This window comes from Papio anubis, chromosome 14, assembly GCF_008728515.1.
Source record: "Papio anubis isolate 15944 chromosome 14, Panubis1.0, whole genome shotgun sequence".
Classification (NCBI taxonomy): Eukaryota; Metazoa; Chordata; class Mammalia; order Primates; family Cercopithecidae; genus Papio; species Papio anubis.
This window is the reverse complement of record NC_044989.1, coordinates 19,909,228-19,929,267: the sequence shown is the minus strand read 5'-3', so window position 1 is coordinate 19,929,267 and position 20,040 is coordinate 19,909,228. Positions and strand designations below refer to the sequence as shown.

At 34.8% G+C, this 20,040-nt stretch overlaps 1 protein-coding gene across 17 annotated transcripts in view; it reads left to right on the top strand.

The window, feature by feature from the left end:
• The window catches only part of PUM2 (pumilio RNA binding family member 2), a 105,456-nt gene that overhangs the window by 63,974 nt on the left and 21,442 nt on the right, over window positions 1–20,040 (top strand). For 9 of the 17 annotated variants that reach the window (XR_004178195.1, XM_031654943.1, XM_031654951.1 and 6 more), the window contains 4 exons: window positions 4,798–4,941; window positions 5,056–5,343; window positions 6,988–7,062; window positions 9,494–9,730. Coding sequence is in view for 16 of the 17 variants with exons in the window: in XM_031654943.1 (XP_031510803.1) it covers window positions 4,798–4,941; window positions 5,056–5,343; window positions 6,988–7,062; window positions 9,494–9,730 (744 nt within the window). In the remaining variant the exon portion in view is untranslated. The remainder of the gene's footprint in view (window positions 1–4,797; window positions 4,942–5,055; window positions 5,344–6,987; window positions 7,063–9,493; window positions 9,731–20,040) is intronic. The other 8 variants (XM_031654947.1, XM_031654946.1, XM_031654957.1 and 5 more) reach the window with 2 other exon arrangements.

Sequence of the window (20,040 nt, the reverse complement as noted above, 5' to 3'; positions counted from 1 at the left end):
CAGAGTTAGATTTGCTGTATTTCCACCACATAGCTATTGTGTAACCATGCCCAAGTTATTTTCCTCTTTGAATTTTGGTTTCAGATAGGAAAAATGGAGATCCTTTACGCTTATTCCTTAGGAGAGTATATTTTCATTAATCCTTTCAACTGTCAACCCTGTGAGTTTACATCTGCATCTTGAATTCTTTTCTGAACACCTAATACATACATGTCTGTCCTTGTACCAAACATTTCTACTTTTATGTTGCAGGCACTCTTCAAATTGAAAATATCAGAAAATGAACTCACATTTCCAAATGTTCCTGTCTACTGTTTACCTTGTTTCACTTAACTCTACTATTCTTTAGAACTAGAAACTCTTAGCTTCAACCTCAAAGTTATCTGTAACTATTGGTTTTCTTCTATGCCTCCACATCCAATGACTTACCAATTCTCTGCCATTCTGCCTCATGGTCATTTTTATTTTTATAGAGGCAGTGTCTGTGTTGCCAGACTGGTCTTGAACTCCTGGCCTCAAGCAATTTTCCTGCCTTGGCCTCCCAAAGTGCTGAGATTATAGGCCTACCAAATGTCTCGAATTCCTTTATAGTCCTGTGCTTTAATGCACTAGACCATATACTGTTATCCAAACATACCATGCACTTCTATGCCTCTAGTCCTAGCTCATGTTCCTTTTTTTTTTTCTAGCTTAAAATACCCCTTTATAAATTTTAAACAAAATTGGTGTATATAGTGTTTGCTTTTTAAAATTTCAGCCCATAGACATTTTATGATTAACTTTCCTTCTCATCTTAATATGGTCCCTTTCATGAAGCTTTCCTCAATCTTTCCCGGTGCTCATTCATTGATAATTATTCCCTTGTCTGCTCTCTTTGGCGTATTACTCGCACCTTTCTTTAGTACTTCTGTATGCCTTGCATTTCATTTAGCTGTTTGTGGTTTATTTTCACCATTCTACAACACTTACTTTAATGTGATTGTAGATGGGAAATGTCTTAAAGTTAGAGAGTTTTGTTACTCTGAAGGGAAGTTGTTAGATCTATGTCATATGTTAAAGTCAGTGGCATTTTAGAATTAAGGAGTGTGTTTCCTTCTCTGCTAGATTGCATAATTCTTGAGTATGAGGACCGTGTTTTTTAGTTTTTGTTTTTCAATTCCCCATGTCTTGTCTTTCTATATCATTCTTCCCTACGTCTTTTTTTTTTTTCCTTTTCCCACTCTTGATACATTCACCTAACCTTAGTCACAGACTTTCTCAGTAGCAAAAAGATAATTCAGACGAGATCAGGCATGATCAGGGTTGTATGGCCATAGATAAAACAATAATTCAATGGAAATTAGCAGCTTTTGAATGGAATTATAGTGAAAATGCTACATATTTAAACTTCTAGATTAGAACAAAAACAGAACATAAGAGAATATATAGGTTTTAATGATTACATTAGAACATTAGGCTGGAAATGAATGAGATAAGCATTTATCCAGAAACTAAAAAGAAAAAAAAAGAGAATGAAACCAAAGAATGTAGAAGGAAGTACATAATAAAAATGGGAGCTGATGTGAATGAGATAGAGAACAAACAAAATAATTATCCCAGAAATTACTTTGAAAAGACAGTGAAGTTAACCACCTCTTTGAAAAGACAATAAAGTCGATAACCTCAGAGACTCATCAAAACAGAGAAGGCATAAATAACCAATAATAGGAAAATTAAACGGTCATTAGCTATTAGGAACAATCTCATGATAGTAAATTAGAAAATGTAAACTGGATAAATTATGATGTCCATCTTTATCATAAATAGAAACTCTGTTCTTATAATTCTTAGGCCAAAAAATAATGGGAATCCTTGATTCCTTTTTTCCTCACATTCCACGTCTAATCTCAGCAAATCTTGAGGGCTCTCCAAATTCAACTACCTTTCTACCATCACTTCTATTTTGACTTGGTCCTAATTACTTCTCTGCATTAGCTTTCCATCTGGGTTCTCACATATCTTCTTGTCCCTTTTTTCTCCCCTGTGGAGTCCTCTCTCTACGCAGTAACTGAAGTAAATGAAGTAACTGAAGTTATCCAAACATACCATGTTACTTCAGTAACTGAAGTAAATGAAGTAAGAAACGTCAAAGTAATTCACTCCTCTCCTAAAAACTAATGGTTTCCTGCCTGAAGTCAAAGTAAAAGCTCAAGTTATTACAGTGACCTGTAAGGATCTGGCCCCTTGTTGCCTGTCTTACTCTTCCCTCTGTCTCTCTTCCAGTCGTACTGGCTTACTTTCTGTTCCTTCTGTTTGGAAATGTCTTCCTATAGATATCTGCTTCACTAGTTCTCTCAGTTTAGATTTTTCCTCGTATGTCATCTTGTTATGGAGATTCTTCAGGACCCTCAGCTTCGAATTATTAACAGTATTGTCACTGCCCAATAACTTCTCTCCACTTTCCCTGTCTGATTTTTCTCTCCTTTTAATATGTAAAACTGTCTAACGTACCTTTTTACTTATTTTTCATTTATCTCACTTGAAGCAGAAAATAATCCCCTTTAAGGATATTTTTCCTTATTTTTCCCTGCTTTATCCCAGTACCTAGAATAGGGCCTGGCATGTGGTAGCCACTTGATAAATATTTGTCAAATTGATGAATTAATGAAAAATTAAGCTAAGTACAGAATGAGAGTGGGAAAAAATATTCTGTGACAAAGGAACAGAATGCACCAAACCCCTGTGCTGAGGGGAAGCATGGTGCCTCTGAGGAGTTTGAACCCCCATTTTTCCCAAAACATAAAATAGGTACTTGGATACCAGGTAAAACTAGAAAGATAGCCAGGAACCAACCAGATCACGTTGTGGGCCATATTCAGAGTTTTGCTTTTCATTTCAAACCCTTTGGAAGGTTTGGAGCAAGAATGTGGATTGATATCTTTTAATATCAATCTCAGACCACAGTCTCTGTGGGGAATGTGTTATAGACACGGAACAAAAGAGCAAGGGCAGACCATATAATCTGGTTGGACAGGAAAGTAATCATCACAAGAATGGATAGATTTGAGAAAGATTTAGAAGGTAAATGAACAGGCCTTCAGAGATGAGTTGACTGTGGGTTATTTTGTCTCTGGGAATTTATATATGCAAAATTTAGTTAAGTAGCAGTTAAGTGCTGTTTGATTTGTCAGTAGAGTGTTTATAGCCAAATGTCCAAATGGATTTACTTTTATTTTTCATTCAAAATCAGATGTTAAGTAAATGACAATGTTTTTGAACAAGAATATTTTTTGTGTGCCTTGGATTTAGGACTAGACCACAAATACTAGTTAAGACTATTGACTGGTATATACATCTTGAAATTTACTAGTAATGTGGATGTTTTATTAGCAGCATGCTAATGCTTATTCTTGGTCAGAATTACTGTATTTACTGAAAACAACATATGCATGTGGAAGTTTCAGTCTTACAGGTAAAGTGTTTATCTGAGCGTTGTTTATTATATTTGAGCTGAATTTAGCCTACTGTGTTTAAAGGCAATAAAACGCTCATGCTGTATTATCACTAATTTTACTATAACTCTGATTTCTGCATAGTGTTAACAAAATAAGACTAAAATTGATGTTGGAATGTATTTCAATATAGTGTGTGTTTTTAAAAACTTCTTAAAGGGCCAGACACAGTTGGGAGGCTGAGGCGGGAGGATCGGTGGCCCAGAAATTAAAGACTAGGCTAGGCAACATAGTGAGGCCCTATTTCTATAGAAAATAAGAAATTAGCCAGGCCTGGTGGCGTGTACCTGTAGTCCCAGCCACTTAGGATGCTGAGGCAGCAGAATCATGTAAGCCCAGGAGTTCGAGGCAGCAGTGAGCTATGATTATGCCACTATGCTCCAGCCTAGACAACAGAGCAAGACAGCACTCTTTAAGGGAAAAAACAGTTGCTAGTACATTTTTTGCTGATAGTTGTAAGGTTATTGGGCCTCAGTTTTTTTGCTTTATGAGGCAACCTTTCTCAGCTGAGTTCCAGAAAAGAATAAAGCCTTATTCTTACTATTCTAAAGTGTCCACAGTGTATATAGTTAACTTCTCTCCTATGATTCCAGAGTGATGCTTGTTATATATCATCCTGAGGAGAATTAACAAAATACTTACTTAAATCATTTTCTGTGTTTTTGGTTCAACAGGGAATCTCCATTGAGAAAGTCTGCTAAAAAGTTAACTTTATTCTCCACTAGTTGTGAAGATTGCAGATTTACCTACCTTGTGCTTAAGGCTACAGTAAAACTAAAGCCTGTGTGATTTTTAATTAAACTCTAGCTTGAGAATCTTCACAAATAGAATGTTTGGCTTAAGTTTTTAAAGAGATGGTTATAAATGAAAATCTAAGGGAATGCTGGTAATAAGGCACTTGGTTTTGAACTTCAATGAAATTGCATAGTAAACATTTCATACAGTGTTCTACCTTGCTATTCCCAGTTTTTTTAATCCTTCCTCTTCGAAGGACTAAATGGTGGTATTTTTTTCTAATATCAGCCCTTCTTTCATAGCCTGTAGTTTCTATATTAAGGAAAATACCTCTTCATTTTGTGGCCCCTAAGTAAAATTTAGAGAAAAAGTGTTTAATGACAGTCTATTACTTTTTCATATATTTAGTAAGACCTTGTCAAATGTGTTGCATTGCCTATATTAACTGAGGATTTTATAGTAATAATACAAATAGCTGTGTTTTCTAGTTGAAAAATACAAATGCAGGGGGAAAAAAATATGCATGTTTTTGTAATAAGTGCTTTCATTAGTGAACATTTATTTTATTTAGGCTATCAAGTATTAGCTCCAACTGCCTATTATGATCAGACTGGTGCCTTAGTGGTTGGCCCTGGAGCAAGGACTGGCCTTGGAACTCCAGTTCGGTTAATGGCTCCAACACCTGTTTTAATTAGTTCAGCAGCAGCACAAGCTGGTAAGTGTAACTGACATTTTTAGGATAATATTTTTCTGGTGTTGAGATCTCGTTTTTTAAATACAGAATAATTTCCTGGCTGGTTTAAAGAAGTATCTGAAATTTATTTTACAGCAGCGGCGGCAGCAGCTGGAGGAACTGCAAGTAGCCTTACAGGCAGCACAAATGGTCTGTTTCGGCCAATTGGCACTCAGCCACCGCAGCAGCAGCAGCAACAGCAGCCAAGCACTAATCTGCAATCTAATTCATTTTATGGAAGCAGTTCTTTGACTAATAGCTCCCAGAGTAGTTCTTTATTTTCTCATGGACCTGGTCAACCTGGAAGTACATCTCTTGGCTTTGGAAGTGGTAACTCTTTGGGTGCTGCTATAGGCTCAGCCCTCAGTGGATTTGGTTCATCAGGTAAGTTTTTTTTTTACGATGAGCATACTCTGCTAAGTGGAAGAGGTATATGAGTGTGTTTAACATTAAAATAAGCAATAATAGCATGTAGTATAGGAAGGACAGGAATAAAGTATTGGACTACTGGTTTAATTTTGTAGGGAAAAAAGTATCCTGCAAATCTTTTTAACACTCACCAATGTTTAATTCATTACAAGCAGCCTATTCTTAACTCATATGTAATACATTTCCTTTTTCCCTGGCTCTAGGAATTGATTACTGTAATTTTTGTTTTAGTAAGGTTATTTGGGTCAATATATTATTCACTAATTATTAGCTCATCTTCATTCACTACATAATATTAATGTTTGTGGAGGTAAATATTTTGCCATCTTAAATTTTTGGTATTTTAAAGCAGTTATCTTTGTGTGCTTATTAGATGGTTTATTCTTATTAAATGCTGGTAGTTTATTACAGTTTTAAAATTTGGCCTAATATAAAAAAATACATATGTGTGTGTATAAATAATGAAATGTTCTCAACAGAATCCCCTAAGAAACTACCAGTATGGTTATCTTTTTTTAGGTTAAATAAGTTAGCCTTTGTCACTAAAAATTTACTTAAAAAGGGTATCTATTCATGTATCTTAGCTTTATATGACACTTAAGAAATCAAAATTTTAAATAGCTTCACTAAATAATTGACCCAGTCAAACTGGTTCCTGGATCCTGTGGTAGAGGAAGAACTAAGTGAAATCAGAAGAGTCCCACGTTGACTTCTTGTTGATACACTTGGTGTATTCTGTGAGTTTTCCACAGTACTCAGGAAACATTACGGAAAAAACAGCTGACCCAGTTCTATTGGTGCAGTTGGCAGCCTTTTCTTCATGAGGATAGGGCTATTTGGACCTCAAGAGATTTTCTGTTTCTATAACATAACTTGCTACAGTCCTTAATATCTGTTTCTCATCTCTTTTCTTACCACATCAAATTATATTCTTTTCTGGTGTGGAAAATGGCAGAACTAACACATGCCAGGCATTATTAACAATGCTTGCCAGTTTTCTAGGGGAGTGTCTTCTGAACTTTTATCATTCATATATACAGGAAGGATGGTCTAGAACACCCATAAACTTTTAGATGGCAGAATCTTTCTTCATTTATTGTCATGAAATACAATAAGTGAATGTCATATTTGACTGACACAAAATTATATAAAGGCTGCTCATAAGAATTTCTGAGGGAAAATCCAGTGAACATGGGGATTGTTAAATCTTTTCATTTTTGTACTTGAGTTTTTTCATTGCTTTTGGAGTTGTGTATCTCTTTGTCCACCTCACGCACTCCCATAGTACTCATTCCTTGTTTCTAACACAATTGGGACATTTTCTCCAAAGAATCCTAAATATTCTGAGGAAAACTGGAAGAACAAGTAACATAAAAAACTTGTGGAAATAGTTTCTAAATTATAAATTGTAGGCCCTAAATAATTCAGAAAAAAGAGAGCATTGATTAAACCCCATGTTTCCTTTCTCACGTACTATGTCACTGATGGTCTGGTACAGATTTCTAGGCTCCTACTCAGTTCTTTCAAATTTCCATTTGTTTCTTAGGTAAGGCTCTTTCCCCCTTTCAAGAATTGACATGAACATTTTGTCCCCTACAGATGCCGTTTCCCCAAAACTAACCTTCACGCCTCAGTTATTTACAAGCATGGCTTACTCAATTCTGACTCCAATCTGTAAGAGCTTCATTTTACCTTGCTTTAGAGAGCATTAGTGATTGCCACCCCTGAATGCCAGTAAAGAGTCCATCATCTCCCTTCTCTTGGGCATTTTGTGGGAGTTTATTCAAGTGCTATGCATATGGACTCTTACAGCTTTGCCCACTGCCTTTTCACATTATGGCAATTACATACTTATATGAACTCTAAAACATAATGTGGTTGTGTGCCTGTATGCACATATATAAGTAACATACACAATCATTCTCTTACATTTGTGATGAAATTATTAATGTTTAACAGTGTTAAATACCCCATTTTATGATACAGTTGGCCAAGAAGCCTAAACGTCGTAACATATAATTTAAATCATCTTTTCTATGACCTGTTATTTTTTTAAAGAGTTGTTACAATTGAAAGTTTATAATTTAGCCTTTTTTTCACAGTCAATGAATGATTAGCAGTCCGTCTACCCTCTTAGATATTTTAGGTACACTTTGTTTCATATCTCATAGTCATACTGTTGGAGATAATTTAGGCATATAGTAAAACTTAAAGAGCCAGCTTCTTTATGTTTAAGGTTATTTCTGAATTATTTTTAAATGTTTGGCTTGGCTTTTCCTTTTTGGAGGAAAATAATATTGCATATGTCAAAACTGGTTTATTGGATTATTTGTCAGGGGAATAATGCTGCTCTCATTAGAGAGCTGTTGTCTTTTTCATTGTCAAATTGTTTTCTGAAATAAATAGGAATTTAAAATGTAGCCATATTTTAGAAAAATCACTTTGACAGTGTCCTTTTAAATTAGCATAGTTAATGTAGCATACATTGCCAGTTTTGCCAAAACCAACTCAAAAATAGCTGTTTTATTACATGTGCTTATAATACATTTTTGCAATAAAAATGCATATAGACACCTCTAGTATTTTCTTACTATGATATCTTAAAATGTAAAATTTTCAACCAAACATGGTCAGTCTCAGAAACTGCATTGGCTGGTATAAAAGGTTGAATAGCATTATAATCTTTTGCCTAATGTGGTAGCATAAGCCTGTGTTTTTGTGTTTTTTCTTTTTACCCCTCTATAGAATTTTGAATGTGGCAAAACCAACGTAATTAAGTTTTCTGTCTGTATTATACTCTTACCTTGGTCTACCCATGATGTACACTCCTTAATTTTTTTCTTTATACCCTGTATGACCTACTTATATATGACTTGTGGTTAAATAAGATTAATAGAAACTTACAGATTCCTTGGAAAGCATTGCCATATTGGTCCGAATATAGAGCTTGTCATTTAAAAATGTATTTGGCAGGTTCAGAAATGTGGTTTGAAATTTTCTTAGATGTAAAAGTTATTCAGTTAAAAGAGGCTAGTGCTTAGAAATAGGAAGGAAACATACTTGAATATATGGGCTTTAAATGAGACTTGAGAACTGAGAGTTTTGGACAGCCCTTAGAGATGCATGCAGTGGAATTTGATTATCCAGACAGGTGTTGATTAACAGCCAGATCTTAATTAGCTTTTCTAAGCATGTATAGCTCACCAGGACCTACATGGCCTTTATTTTCTGCACTATAAAAGGAAAAAGGATTAGAAGGATAATAGTTACATTTGGTATTAAGTAAAAATTCGGTATGCAGTGTATTAAGGGATGTGAAGTAAGAGAAATTGTGTATTGTCTAATGACAAAAACCTGATCAGCCTTGAATAAGGGACTCAGGAGGCAGTACTAGCATCTTAGGAGTGGAAGAGTCCTGTGGGATAAGTGAAAGCATGTCTTTGGTTTGATAACAATGAGTGCTATTAATTTTCTAAAAGTTGAGTTATTTTGTAATGTAGTTGGAGAACAAGGGAGAATGTGTAGTATGAAAAATACTGTTGAGTTAGCTGCTCTCTGTATTTCACAACTGATCAATATTCGGGCCAATATGGACTTAAAGGGCTGTGTTTTGAACACAGCTAGACGACAAATTACATATGAATGGTGAAGGAAATGTACTAATATTTTATTTATTCATATAATCTTTTCTTGGCATTGAGTTAACGTCTAAGAAGCAGGTTCCAGAGATGAGGATACTACCAGAATTTAAACTTAATGGAATTTAATCTCTAGCGTGTCCTAATGCAGACAACTTGCAATTCCAGGGTTTATAAATCATACCAGGGTATTAAAGCACAGTAATCAGGTGTGTCAGTGGTAAATATGTGTGAAATAATGAAACATATGACTGCTCTGTTAAGTATTTGGTTCTTTATTGGGGTGCATTTATACCCTTTTATGATTAATAAGTTAGTATATATAGTTATCACAGTAATTATCTTCTCCAAAATGTTTCTAAAAATAATTATTGTGATCACTTCTGTTATTGCCCAGCGAGAGTTGGGGATAGGTTTTATTCAGTTAACACTGTATGTAATTAGGGTTTTTTTTATTTCTTCTTCAGTTGGCAGTTCTGCAAGTAGTAGTGCCACAAGGAGAGAGTCTCTATCTACTAGCTCTGACTTGTACAAAAGATCTAGTAGCAGCCTAGCACCCATAGGGCAACCATTTTACAATAGTCTGGGATTTTCCTCCTCTCCAAGTCCAATAGGCATGCCTCTGCCAAGCCAAACTCCAGGACATTCACTTACGCCACCGCCATCACTTTCATCACATGGATCCTCATCCAGTTTGCATTTAGGTAAAAAAAAAACCAAAACCCTTTTTATTTGTATGTATACATGTATGTGTGTTTGTGTGTGTGTTTATAATATATGTAAAATATTTAATGTTGGATAAAACATGCCAAATTGCTTTTGCTTTTAGATATTAGTCTTTTGAAAAAGTTCTCCTTTCATGAAAATTAAAAGTGAGGGTCTAATGTACAATAAGGTAAAGACCCCCCCCCATTGTTTCTTATGTTTCTTTTATGAAATATAATGGTGTGTTTTTTCTTGTCTGTGCTTTTGATTTGTGTGTTTTAGAGCATCTGAAAAGTCAACTATTTAAACATAATAGTGAAAGAGAAATTTCACTCTCAAAAGATTTGCACACCATAAGAAAAACATTAGTTACATAGCTACTGAACTAGGTTAGTACACTGGTTTTTGCTTTGGTCTTTCAATGCCTGGCCATTTTACCAGAGAATTATTTCAGTGAATTTGAATTTAGTATATTTGTCACTTAAGGAAGCTTATGGGCTTAGGCCATATACTTCTTTTTTGGATATGTTAAAAATGTTTTAGGCTTGTTGTACCCCTGAAGTTGGAGCATTGAGAACTTTGTTTATATTTGTATATTAAAATTGTTCCCACCCCCAAATAATTAAATTGGTGGTTACCTTTTTTCCTTCCCCAGGAAGTATTTATCCATGCAGATAATACGTTTTGAAGGGCTTTGGACATCAGAGGCTGTGTATGAATCCCTATCTTGTCAAAGAAATTATTTTTTAAACTTTATTTTGAATTTTTATAATTCTAGTTATTCAGCTGAAACTGAGGGATTCTATTGACAGCTTTTACGTATTTGGAAAGATTTAAATCAGCTTGTGTTTTAAAAAGTAATGTTGCTACTGTAAGCAGATGTACTGTAAGTTAGTGATCATGTTTGACCACCCCCTCCAATTAACATGGGTATAGCTATTTAAAAAAAAAAAAAAAACTTGTTAATACAATAAATGTCCATGTAACAAAGGTATCTGTTGCACTGTTCATTTTGATTTACATTATTGCACACACAGTGGACTAGATTTCTTTTTTAAAGACTCTGGTCCTCCACCCCAAATTCTGGGCCTTTGCTCATTTGAAGATTTTGGGGGATACTGAACATATACAACCAATTAATGTATTCAGATGGAGTGCTAAGATCCACTTTGTAGCACTAGATGTGTAGATTTACCAGTCTTTAGCCTAATACCGTTCTTCATTTATCATCTATTCTTAGTCGCAGGAGCTGCTCAGCTCCTGATTTCTGTTATTACTGCTCAGGCATCCCCCCTTCATAAGACATGCCTATGAAATGGACACAAAAATTTGGAACATAATAAACCTAAGATTAGATCTATCATAATAGTTTTCTGTTTTATTGTTAAGATTTTATTTGTCATGTCCTGTCATCTTTTCATAGGTAAGTTTCAAATCAGATTCTTGTTCAGCTCTTACTGCTGTGTTGTGCTTTAGTGCCTATATAAATGGCAGTAAATAGGTTCTACATAGCTTGCTTAGAAATCGGATATAAGTGACTTTTTAGATGTCTCTGTGATTAAAGAGCAGTCTAGATATGTGCTTCTCTTTCTTTAGGTTGTAAAGAAACCAGCCTAATAGATGCTTAGGGAAGGAATTCTGGTCAATTGTGGGAAATAATCACCACTGGGCCAGCAGTTCTGCATTGTAGACTAACATAGCTTCAGCTTGAAATATGCTGTTTTAATACACCTCTGATTGAAATTAGTAATTATCTGTGTTATTTTCTTTTTGTGACCCCCAATTTCCCATAGCTTTAGTGGTAGTATGACTGGCAACATTGTTAGCAACGAATAGACCCATACCAGGTTGAAAATAACTTGAAGGATTTCATAAATGTTCTCTTTGCATACTATTCATGGAAATAATCTACTCTGCACCTCCCTATGAATGTATCATGATGCAAGACTTTCATGCTGTCCAATAAAAAAAAGAAAAGTATTTTAACTATGTACCCATGAAGTGAATTTATTTATGAAGCAAGTCTCAAGGCTGATGGTATAAAAGACCTATGGAAATGGAATTTGCATATTTTTAAGTAATTTTACTGATCTCACATATCAAGAATATGAAATCATAAGATAGAGATAAGTTCTCTCAATTCTCATTAGAATTGGTTGGAATTAATTCCAGGTTATTTTCCTGGGAGATTTTAAGATGTGAATGTTAGAACCATTACAGTTACATGTAAAGCTTGAGATCTGCATCCCGAAAGTATGTTCCTTTGTTAGTGTTAGTTATTTGAGATTCACAGAAAATGCCCAGTAGCAACATTCTCTGCTGTCTTCCAAAAAAAATTTTTTTTTCATTTTTTAAGATAGGCACGTAACCAACACATGTATTTTTTAGCAGGATGACTAGTAATCACTTTTTGATTGAAGTGTAAGAATTTCAGTGCATAGTTCTGGGGTGTTGATTTTTTCATTAAAATCTAAAACACTTGTTCAAATTTGCAACTCTGTTGCTTATTCTAATAAAGTTAGACGCATGAAAAAATTTTATTCTTCCATTTTTTATTGTGTGATATCTGAGGTTCTATTTCTAAAACAATAACTACAGTATATCATATATTTTTAAATAATTTCTTATTAACTCTAATCTCCTTAATTGACTTAAATGTCTTTAACAATTGTTCCGTTTGAATCACAGTCAAAATAAGGTTCATACATTGCGTTTGTTTGATATGTCTTAATGTGTAATTGTTTTTTCTTCATCTTTTTTTCCCCTTTCCATTTATTTGATGAAGAAACTTTGTCCTATTGGTTTTCCCACACTCTTGACTTTGCTGATTGCTTCCCCATGGTGGTATTTAAAATGTTCCTATATCTCTTTCCTGTAAACTGGAATTTGATCTAGAGGCTTGGTCAGATAGTTTATGAGTTGGCTGGTTTATTTTGACAACATAGGGTTCTGTTACTTTTTGTTGTACCGTATCAGGAGACACGTGTCTGGTTGTCTCCATTGTGAGATGACCAGCCTGATCCACCTAATGGTTTTGGCAGCCTTTGATCATCTTTTTTTTTCCAGAGGTTGCAAAATGGTGATGTGTTAATTGTGTCATTCTTTATTCATTTATTATCTGGAACTTTTCTGTAAAGAATAACAACTATCCCTCATCCGTTACCCTGAAAGATAGTTCATGTAAGAGTCAGAAGAATGCATGATTCTTTCCTTTACTTTCAGAATAACTTTGATGCCCAGCAACCTTTAAAGGTGACTCGTGTTTTTATTCTCATTGTTATCTACAAATGGGTTGATATTGGGGATAATTGGTATGTTTCAGTTCATTGCAGTGTAAGACATCAATTTTATATCTATTTTTGATTCTAAAATTACACCTTCTTTGGCCCCTTGGAGCCCCTTTTTATTGGTTTTCATGTTGACAACAACTTGGAGAGAGAATAATTTTGAGATTAGTTTTTACCCTGAAATGCAAAGAACAATATAAAATTCTGGGCTTCAGGTTCAATATTAAATATTGAGTTATTTTCTCATGTTGTATTAATCTATAGGAGGGGGGCAGTCTACCTACAGTTGTTTTATACATCATTGTCTAGGATAGAAGTCAACATTTTTTTTTTTTTTTTTTTTTGAGATACTTCACTCCTTATGAAGAACATTAACTATTTCTAGTATTGCCTTATTTTTCTACCTGGAGCTAGCCGGCTAGTTCTTTCCTTGTTTTCCTTCTTTTTCTTCTAATAAACTTTTAAAATACAGTGTTGATAATTTTTTTAACTCCAATCTTTATGCTCATAGTAATTTGATTGATGTGGAACTTATTAGGTATAAAGCAGTGTTCGTATTTTTGTTATGTAACTTCGATTTTGACAAACTAATGGCTTCTTGCCCTGTACCTCTTCATTTTTGAACTGGCTATTTTTTCCTTAAGAAAAAAGGGTGCTAAAGTGTAACGTGGGCTTTGAACTCAGTAAAATGTATTTAAAGGGGACTATCGTCAGGGGCGGTGGCTCATGCCTGTAATCCCAGCACTTTGGGAGGCTGAGGCGGCAGGATCATGAGGTCAGGAGATCAAGACCATCCTGGCTAACACAGTGAAACCCCGTCTCTACTAAAAAAATACAAAAAAAGTAGCCAGGCATGGCAGCGTGCACCTGTAGTCCCAGCTGCTGGGGAGGCTGAGGCAGGAGAATGGCGTGAACCCAGGAGGCAGAGCTTGCAGTGAGCCGAGATGGCTCCACTGCACTCCAGCCTGGGCGACAGAGCAAGACTCCATCTCAGAAATAAATAAATAAAAATAAAAAAGAAAGGGGACTATCTAGTCTGAAGAATGTCATGTATTCAGCAAGTAAATGGCTGTGCTTTAGTTTGCTGTGGATAATAAAATTTCATAACCTGTCTTTTCTTCCAATTACAGAAAATTTTAGTAACAGGCAAGATATTGTAAATTTTTAGAATCATTCTGTTACAATTGCTGGCCTTTGGCAGACATAGTCCTGTGCTTCTCTTATAATAAAATATTCAGAGAAGTAAAATTAGTAAGGTCACCTGCCATTTTTCTGAGTTTCACATATAATCATTAATGAAAGCAGAAAACAGTATGAATTATTTGAAGCATTCACTGAAAATACTGTTATCCTTTATCAATTACAGTTCTCTGTAACTGAATAGCATTTGATAGTTTTTTTTTAAAGCACCTTCATATTCATTATTTCATTTCATCCTAATTGTTGGCATAGACTGTCAGAGTGGTTTGTTCATTAAAGATGAAGAAATTAAAGATCAATTGATTAAGAGATTTTCCCAAACCAGTAAATAACAGAATTAAGGCTAAGCATCCAATTCTGACTCCTGATACTATTCTTCCTTTTTCCATTATGTTATTCTATAGGGAACTGAACAATTTTATGAAGTATATAAATAACTTATTCTAATTAGCCTCTCAGAATCTAATGATTACCTCATTATGATGGTATAAATTAAGCTTTTCTTTGGTTAAAGTATGTATAGGATTACCAGCTTTTTAGATTCCTGTCTCAGTTTAGTTATTCTTGAGATTTAGATAAAAATACTTGTCTAAGCACATGTTATATTTGTACTACTTCTTATCTGAAATAAGAATACTTGTTAATCTAAGGCAGGCAATTTAGGGACTGTGTATAGAGCAGAATTGTATAAGATTCTACTCTCAACAGAATCTTACAGGTTCTCGTGTTAATATAAATTGAAAAGCAGCTACAACCCTTTGGTAGACCTAGAAGTAATTTATTTGCTGATGAGTAGGAAATATGTTATGGAGAAATTATATTACTAGTTGTATGGAAGAATTTGTGATGTTTGGTTTTCTGTATAAAAATGTCTTCATCTTGGTTGTACTTCTTTTGGGTTACTAATTTTTTATTTATTATCCTTTAATAACATCAGTGACATTGTGGTTCTAACTTCTGAGAAAGTTTTCACCAGTTAATTTACTTAGTTAAGATAATCACAAACTTAAGACTAGAAAATACTTGATCCGATTCTGTGTTTTGGCATCGGAATCACTTGGGGCACTTGTTTAAAATGCCTAGTAGTAGACTTCAGAAGGATGTGAACAGTTTGCAAATGTGCAGCAACAGTTTTTGCTCGTTACAATGCTTGTGGGGATTCCATTGGCATTAAATGCCTGGCAGCCAGATGTTATACTTTGCATAATCAGCACAAAAATAGTTGTCCCACTGAAATTTTCAGTAGCCTCCACATGGAGACACTGACTTGAAGTAATTTGTAGTTACTCTTAATATTCTTTTAATCGGCCGGGCGCGGTGGCTCATGCCTATAATTCCAGCACTTTGGAAGGCCGAGGCGGGTGGGTCACAAGGTCAGGAGATCGAGACCATCCTGTGAATGGTGAAACCCTGTCTCTACTAAAAATACAAAAAATTAGCCAGGCGTGGTGGCTGGCGCCTGTAGTCCCAGCTACTTGGGAGGCTGAGGCAGGAGAATGGTGTGAACCCGGGAGGTGGAGCTTGCAGTGAGCCGAGATCACGCCATTGCACTCCAGCCTGGGCAACAGAGCGAGACTCCGTCTCAAAAAATCAAATAAAAAATTCTTTTAATCTACCAAGAATTCACCTGTAATTTACACCATTCCACCATGCTTATAATGCACCGTAAGGATCAAAAAGTATCCTTTAAAATACAGGCAGATGTGCTTCATGAGAGATTTGCAGTGTTAGCCAAATAACATAAAAATGAAAGCATATATCTCTTGGAATGGCATTGAAAAATTGTTTCTTATATGTAGAGAATATTTTCACTGGAGTTGTTCTGTTGCGATATACCTAGGAATGGATCCAGTGGAAGAAGGGCAAGATCTTTTACATTATAAACTATAAAATGCTGACGGAAGTTACAGATGACTTAAATAAATGGAAGGATATACCGTATTTTAGGTTGAAAGACTCCCTATTATAAAGATACCAGCTTTCTTCTAGTTGATCTAAACATTGAATGCTATCAATAAAATTAGGTTTAAAAAAAATGATAAGCTGATGCAAAAAATGAAAATGGAAAAGCAGAAGCAAAAGTAGTGAAGACAATTTTGAAAAGCAAAGTTAGAAAACTTAATACTGCCAGATACCAGAACTTAGAAGGCTACAATAACTAAAACTGTTGGCACAAGGATAAATAAATAGAACAGCGGAACAGAGTAGTGCATCCAGAAATAGACCTACTCATTTAGATCCGTAATGACCAAGTTGCTACTGCAGCTTATATGAGAAGAATGGGTGTTTCAGTGACTTGGGCAGGAGTAGTTGAATATCCAAATGAGGGGGAATGAACTTTGACTTGTTTCACACCACACATACACATATGCACACAAACACACTTTATTCTCAAAGAAATTACATGACATATATTCATGAAGTTAGTAAGAGGCAGAGCCAAAATTTTGAGGCCACATTTATCTGGCTTACTCCAGATGTTGTACTGCTTCTCAAAGGATGCTTTTCTATTTATTTATTTATTTTTTATTTATTTATTTTTGAGACAAAGTCTTGCTCTGTCCCCCAGGCTGGAGTGCAATGGTGTGATTTTGGCTCACTGCAACCTCTGCCTCCCGGGTTCATGCCATTCTCCTGCCTCAGCCTCACGAGTAGCTGGGACTACAGGTGCCCGCCACCACACCCGGCTAATTTTTTGTATTTTTTAGTAGAGACGGATCTCACCATTTTAGCCAGGATGGTCTCGATCTCCTGACCTCGTGAGCCACCGTGCCCAGCCCAGGATGCTTTTATTTCTAATACCTATCTGAATAAATTAAAAGGACCATGTTTCCTATGTTTCACATCTTTGTAAACTTTTTATAAAATTGTAGTAAAATATAATTTAACCTGTTGTGACTTTGTGGAAAAAGTGAGTTCAAATGTCAGTGTATTGGCTTCTTTGTGGTTTTTCGCTTGCTAATAATTGATCTTTAATCCAAATTAAATGCTATTTTAAGGGTCTTATAAATATTTCATTACTAATTTTAAGTTAAAACTGATCAGATAAGAATCTTAGGTACAGTGGCTCACACCTATAGTCCCAGCATTTTGGGAGGCTGAGGCAGGGGGATTGCTTGAGCTCAGGAGTTTGAGACCAGCCTAATAAAATTACAAAAATTAGCTGGGTGTGGTGGCATGTGCCTATAGTCCATGTCACTTGAGAAGCTGAAGTGGGAGGATTGCTTGAGCCCAGGAGATGGAGGTTGCAGTAAGCCAACGTTGTGCCACTGCATTCCAACCTGGGCAGGACAGATCCGAGACCCTGTCTCAAAAAAAAAGAATCTTATTTGTAATATTTAAAAATACTGTAAATAGGATATAAATAGCAAGTTTTTATTTTATTTCTAATTACTGAAAGTAATTGCTATTTTATCTTTTCTGTAGTTTTATTAGACTCCTTTTTAGAATTTTTATGTGATTAAAATTTTTACTTATTCAATATTGAATACCTATGTTCAATACAATATTGAAGCCAGCCTCTGCTTGACTAGGAGAAGAAACACCATCCTTATTCACTGTCATCGCGTTTGTAGCTTTGTGGTAAATACAGACAAAAACAGCAGTTACAGTATAATGATTTTAATGTTCTTGTCTTATTTCACTGTATTTAATAATTCTATAGAAACAGTGATTTCATTGGAATTATTTTCCTTTATGGGTTTTTTGAACCAAAGTTAGCATACATTGGATTACAATAGAATTGTTTCTAGGTTTATTTTCTCCACTAAATTAGAAACAAGAAAGCCCAGGCCTTTTTCTACAACTAAAAATACTCAGATTTCACTGAATGTTTGGGTAATTGAATTCAAGCGGTTTTGTTTATTTGTTTTATTGATGAATTTATTATTGAGTAAGGACATTTCCTTTTTAAAAAATACTTGGTATCGTACATAGATTACTATATTAAAGCATTATTTGGCTGTTCTCAATCAGTGTTTTCTTTGTTCAGTGTGCCAGGATCATGCTCTTTAGAACATTGCACTATGAAAACAAAGTTTTGACAGTCAATTGTGTGGAGTTTTTGTTTTGTGTGTGTGTGTGTTTGTTTTTTACCTTCCCAGTTCTTCAGCCTTCTTCCCACCACCACAATGACCCCATCAAGAGAGATAATAAATATACCCATAATGTTTGTGTAGGATCAGAATTTATTCCAGTATTCATAACTTTTGAAGCAAGCTTTAGGATTGCATAAATCCTTAGTAATTATGGTTTAAGGAAAACAATCCCAGCTCCTATAATTTTTCTTCACTCCAATTAGAAAGGCAACTGGCCTTGAAATCTCAGCTGGAATATTTAAAAGGAAATTCAGATATGGCTTGCTCGTTTATTAACTTGTTACCAAATGTAACAAAGAAAAGAATTTAGGCCACATCTGACAGGGTTATATGACATATTCAGGGAAAAACCAACAGGTTCCTATTAGGCTACTCGAACTCACCCCACTACTACTGTCTTTTGCGGGGTTAAGGGTAAGTTTTTAAAAATGTTCTCATGTCCATCAGTCACAAGAGAGGTCGTTTTCACTAAAGATAAAAAATGAGGCAATTTTTGAAACTATACAACATTACCCCCTTTTGATAGTGTAATGGAAATTGACAGGGTGGGTTATTGATTGAAATGATGTCATAACTAGTCTGAAGACTGTATGTTATGTTAACTAAGTATGTTATCACTTAGTCTGTTTAAATGCTCCTTGATGAATGAGGGAAGATTATTAAATACCTTCTATGGTGATAGTCTGCCCTTTATTTTTTTAAGTTTAACCAGTAGAGACTATAATAAAAGGTAAGATTTTTTTAAATTGCTTATAGAAAAGAATCACAAGCAATAGAAATGGAAACAACAGATTTTTATTTTGTATTTTAGAGCACTTGGCTTGTCATTTGCATCTACTGTTGTTTTGCATATTGTCATAAAATTAACAATTTTAAGGTAGTACGTTTGACATGTTTATATTTTTATATTAGCCTATTAAAATGATGTGGAAGATTATACTTTTATATATGCCTACTTTGTTTTTTTAAACTCATTGTAGTCTTAGTCTTTCCTCCAATAAAATTTTTTTGTCTTTATATGGCAAATGTGTAATTAATAATAAGTATTAAAATTTTATTCAGTGTATACCTCATGTAGCTTCAGTCATTTTGCAGACGTATGAATGGCATGTGAGAGTAAACATTTTCCAGGAAGCATAGCAGAGTATGACTGACAACTTTACGTGAAATTTTTAGACATAATGGTAAACAAAAATTCAGCCTAATTATTAGCTGTGCTTTCTTGGATAAGTTATTTAGCTTCTCTAAGCTGTTGTCTCACAAGTAAAATGGCGGTATGTCTGCCTCATAGGCTGTTAAGAGGATAGCATTCTCATACAGCAGTGTTACAAATGATGTATCATAAAATAATAGTGCAACCACCTGCCAATTTCAGAAACATAAAAAAACGATTTATACTTTAAATGCGATAGACACACAAAAAATTTTAAATTCTGAAGGGAAAAAAATGAAATTGCCCCATAGATTTGAGTCATTTATATATTAATCTGGAAAGAAATGTTACCTATCTGTACCTTGTTTTATATTTTTATTTTAGCATTCACTCTGTGTACATGAACTATATTAAATGTATATGACATTAAGTATTCCAGCTAGGCTGGGCACGGTAGCTCACACTTTTAATCCTAGCACGTTGGGAGGCCAAGACGGGTGGATTGCCTGAGCTCAGGAGTTCGATACCAGCCTGGGCAACATGATGAAACCCCGTCTCCACTAAAATACAAA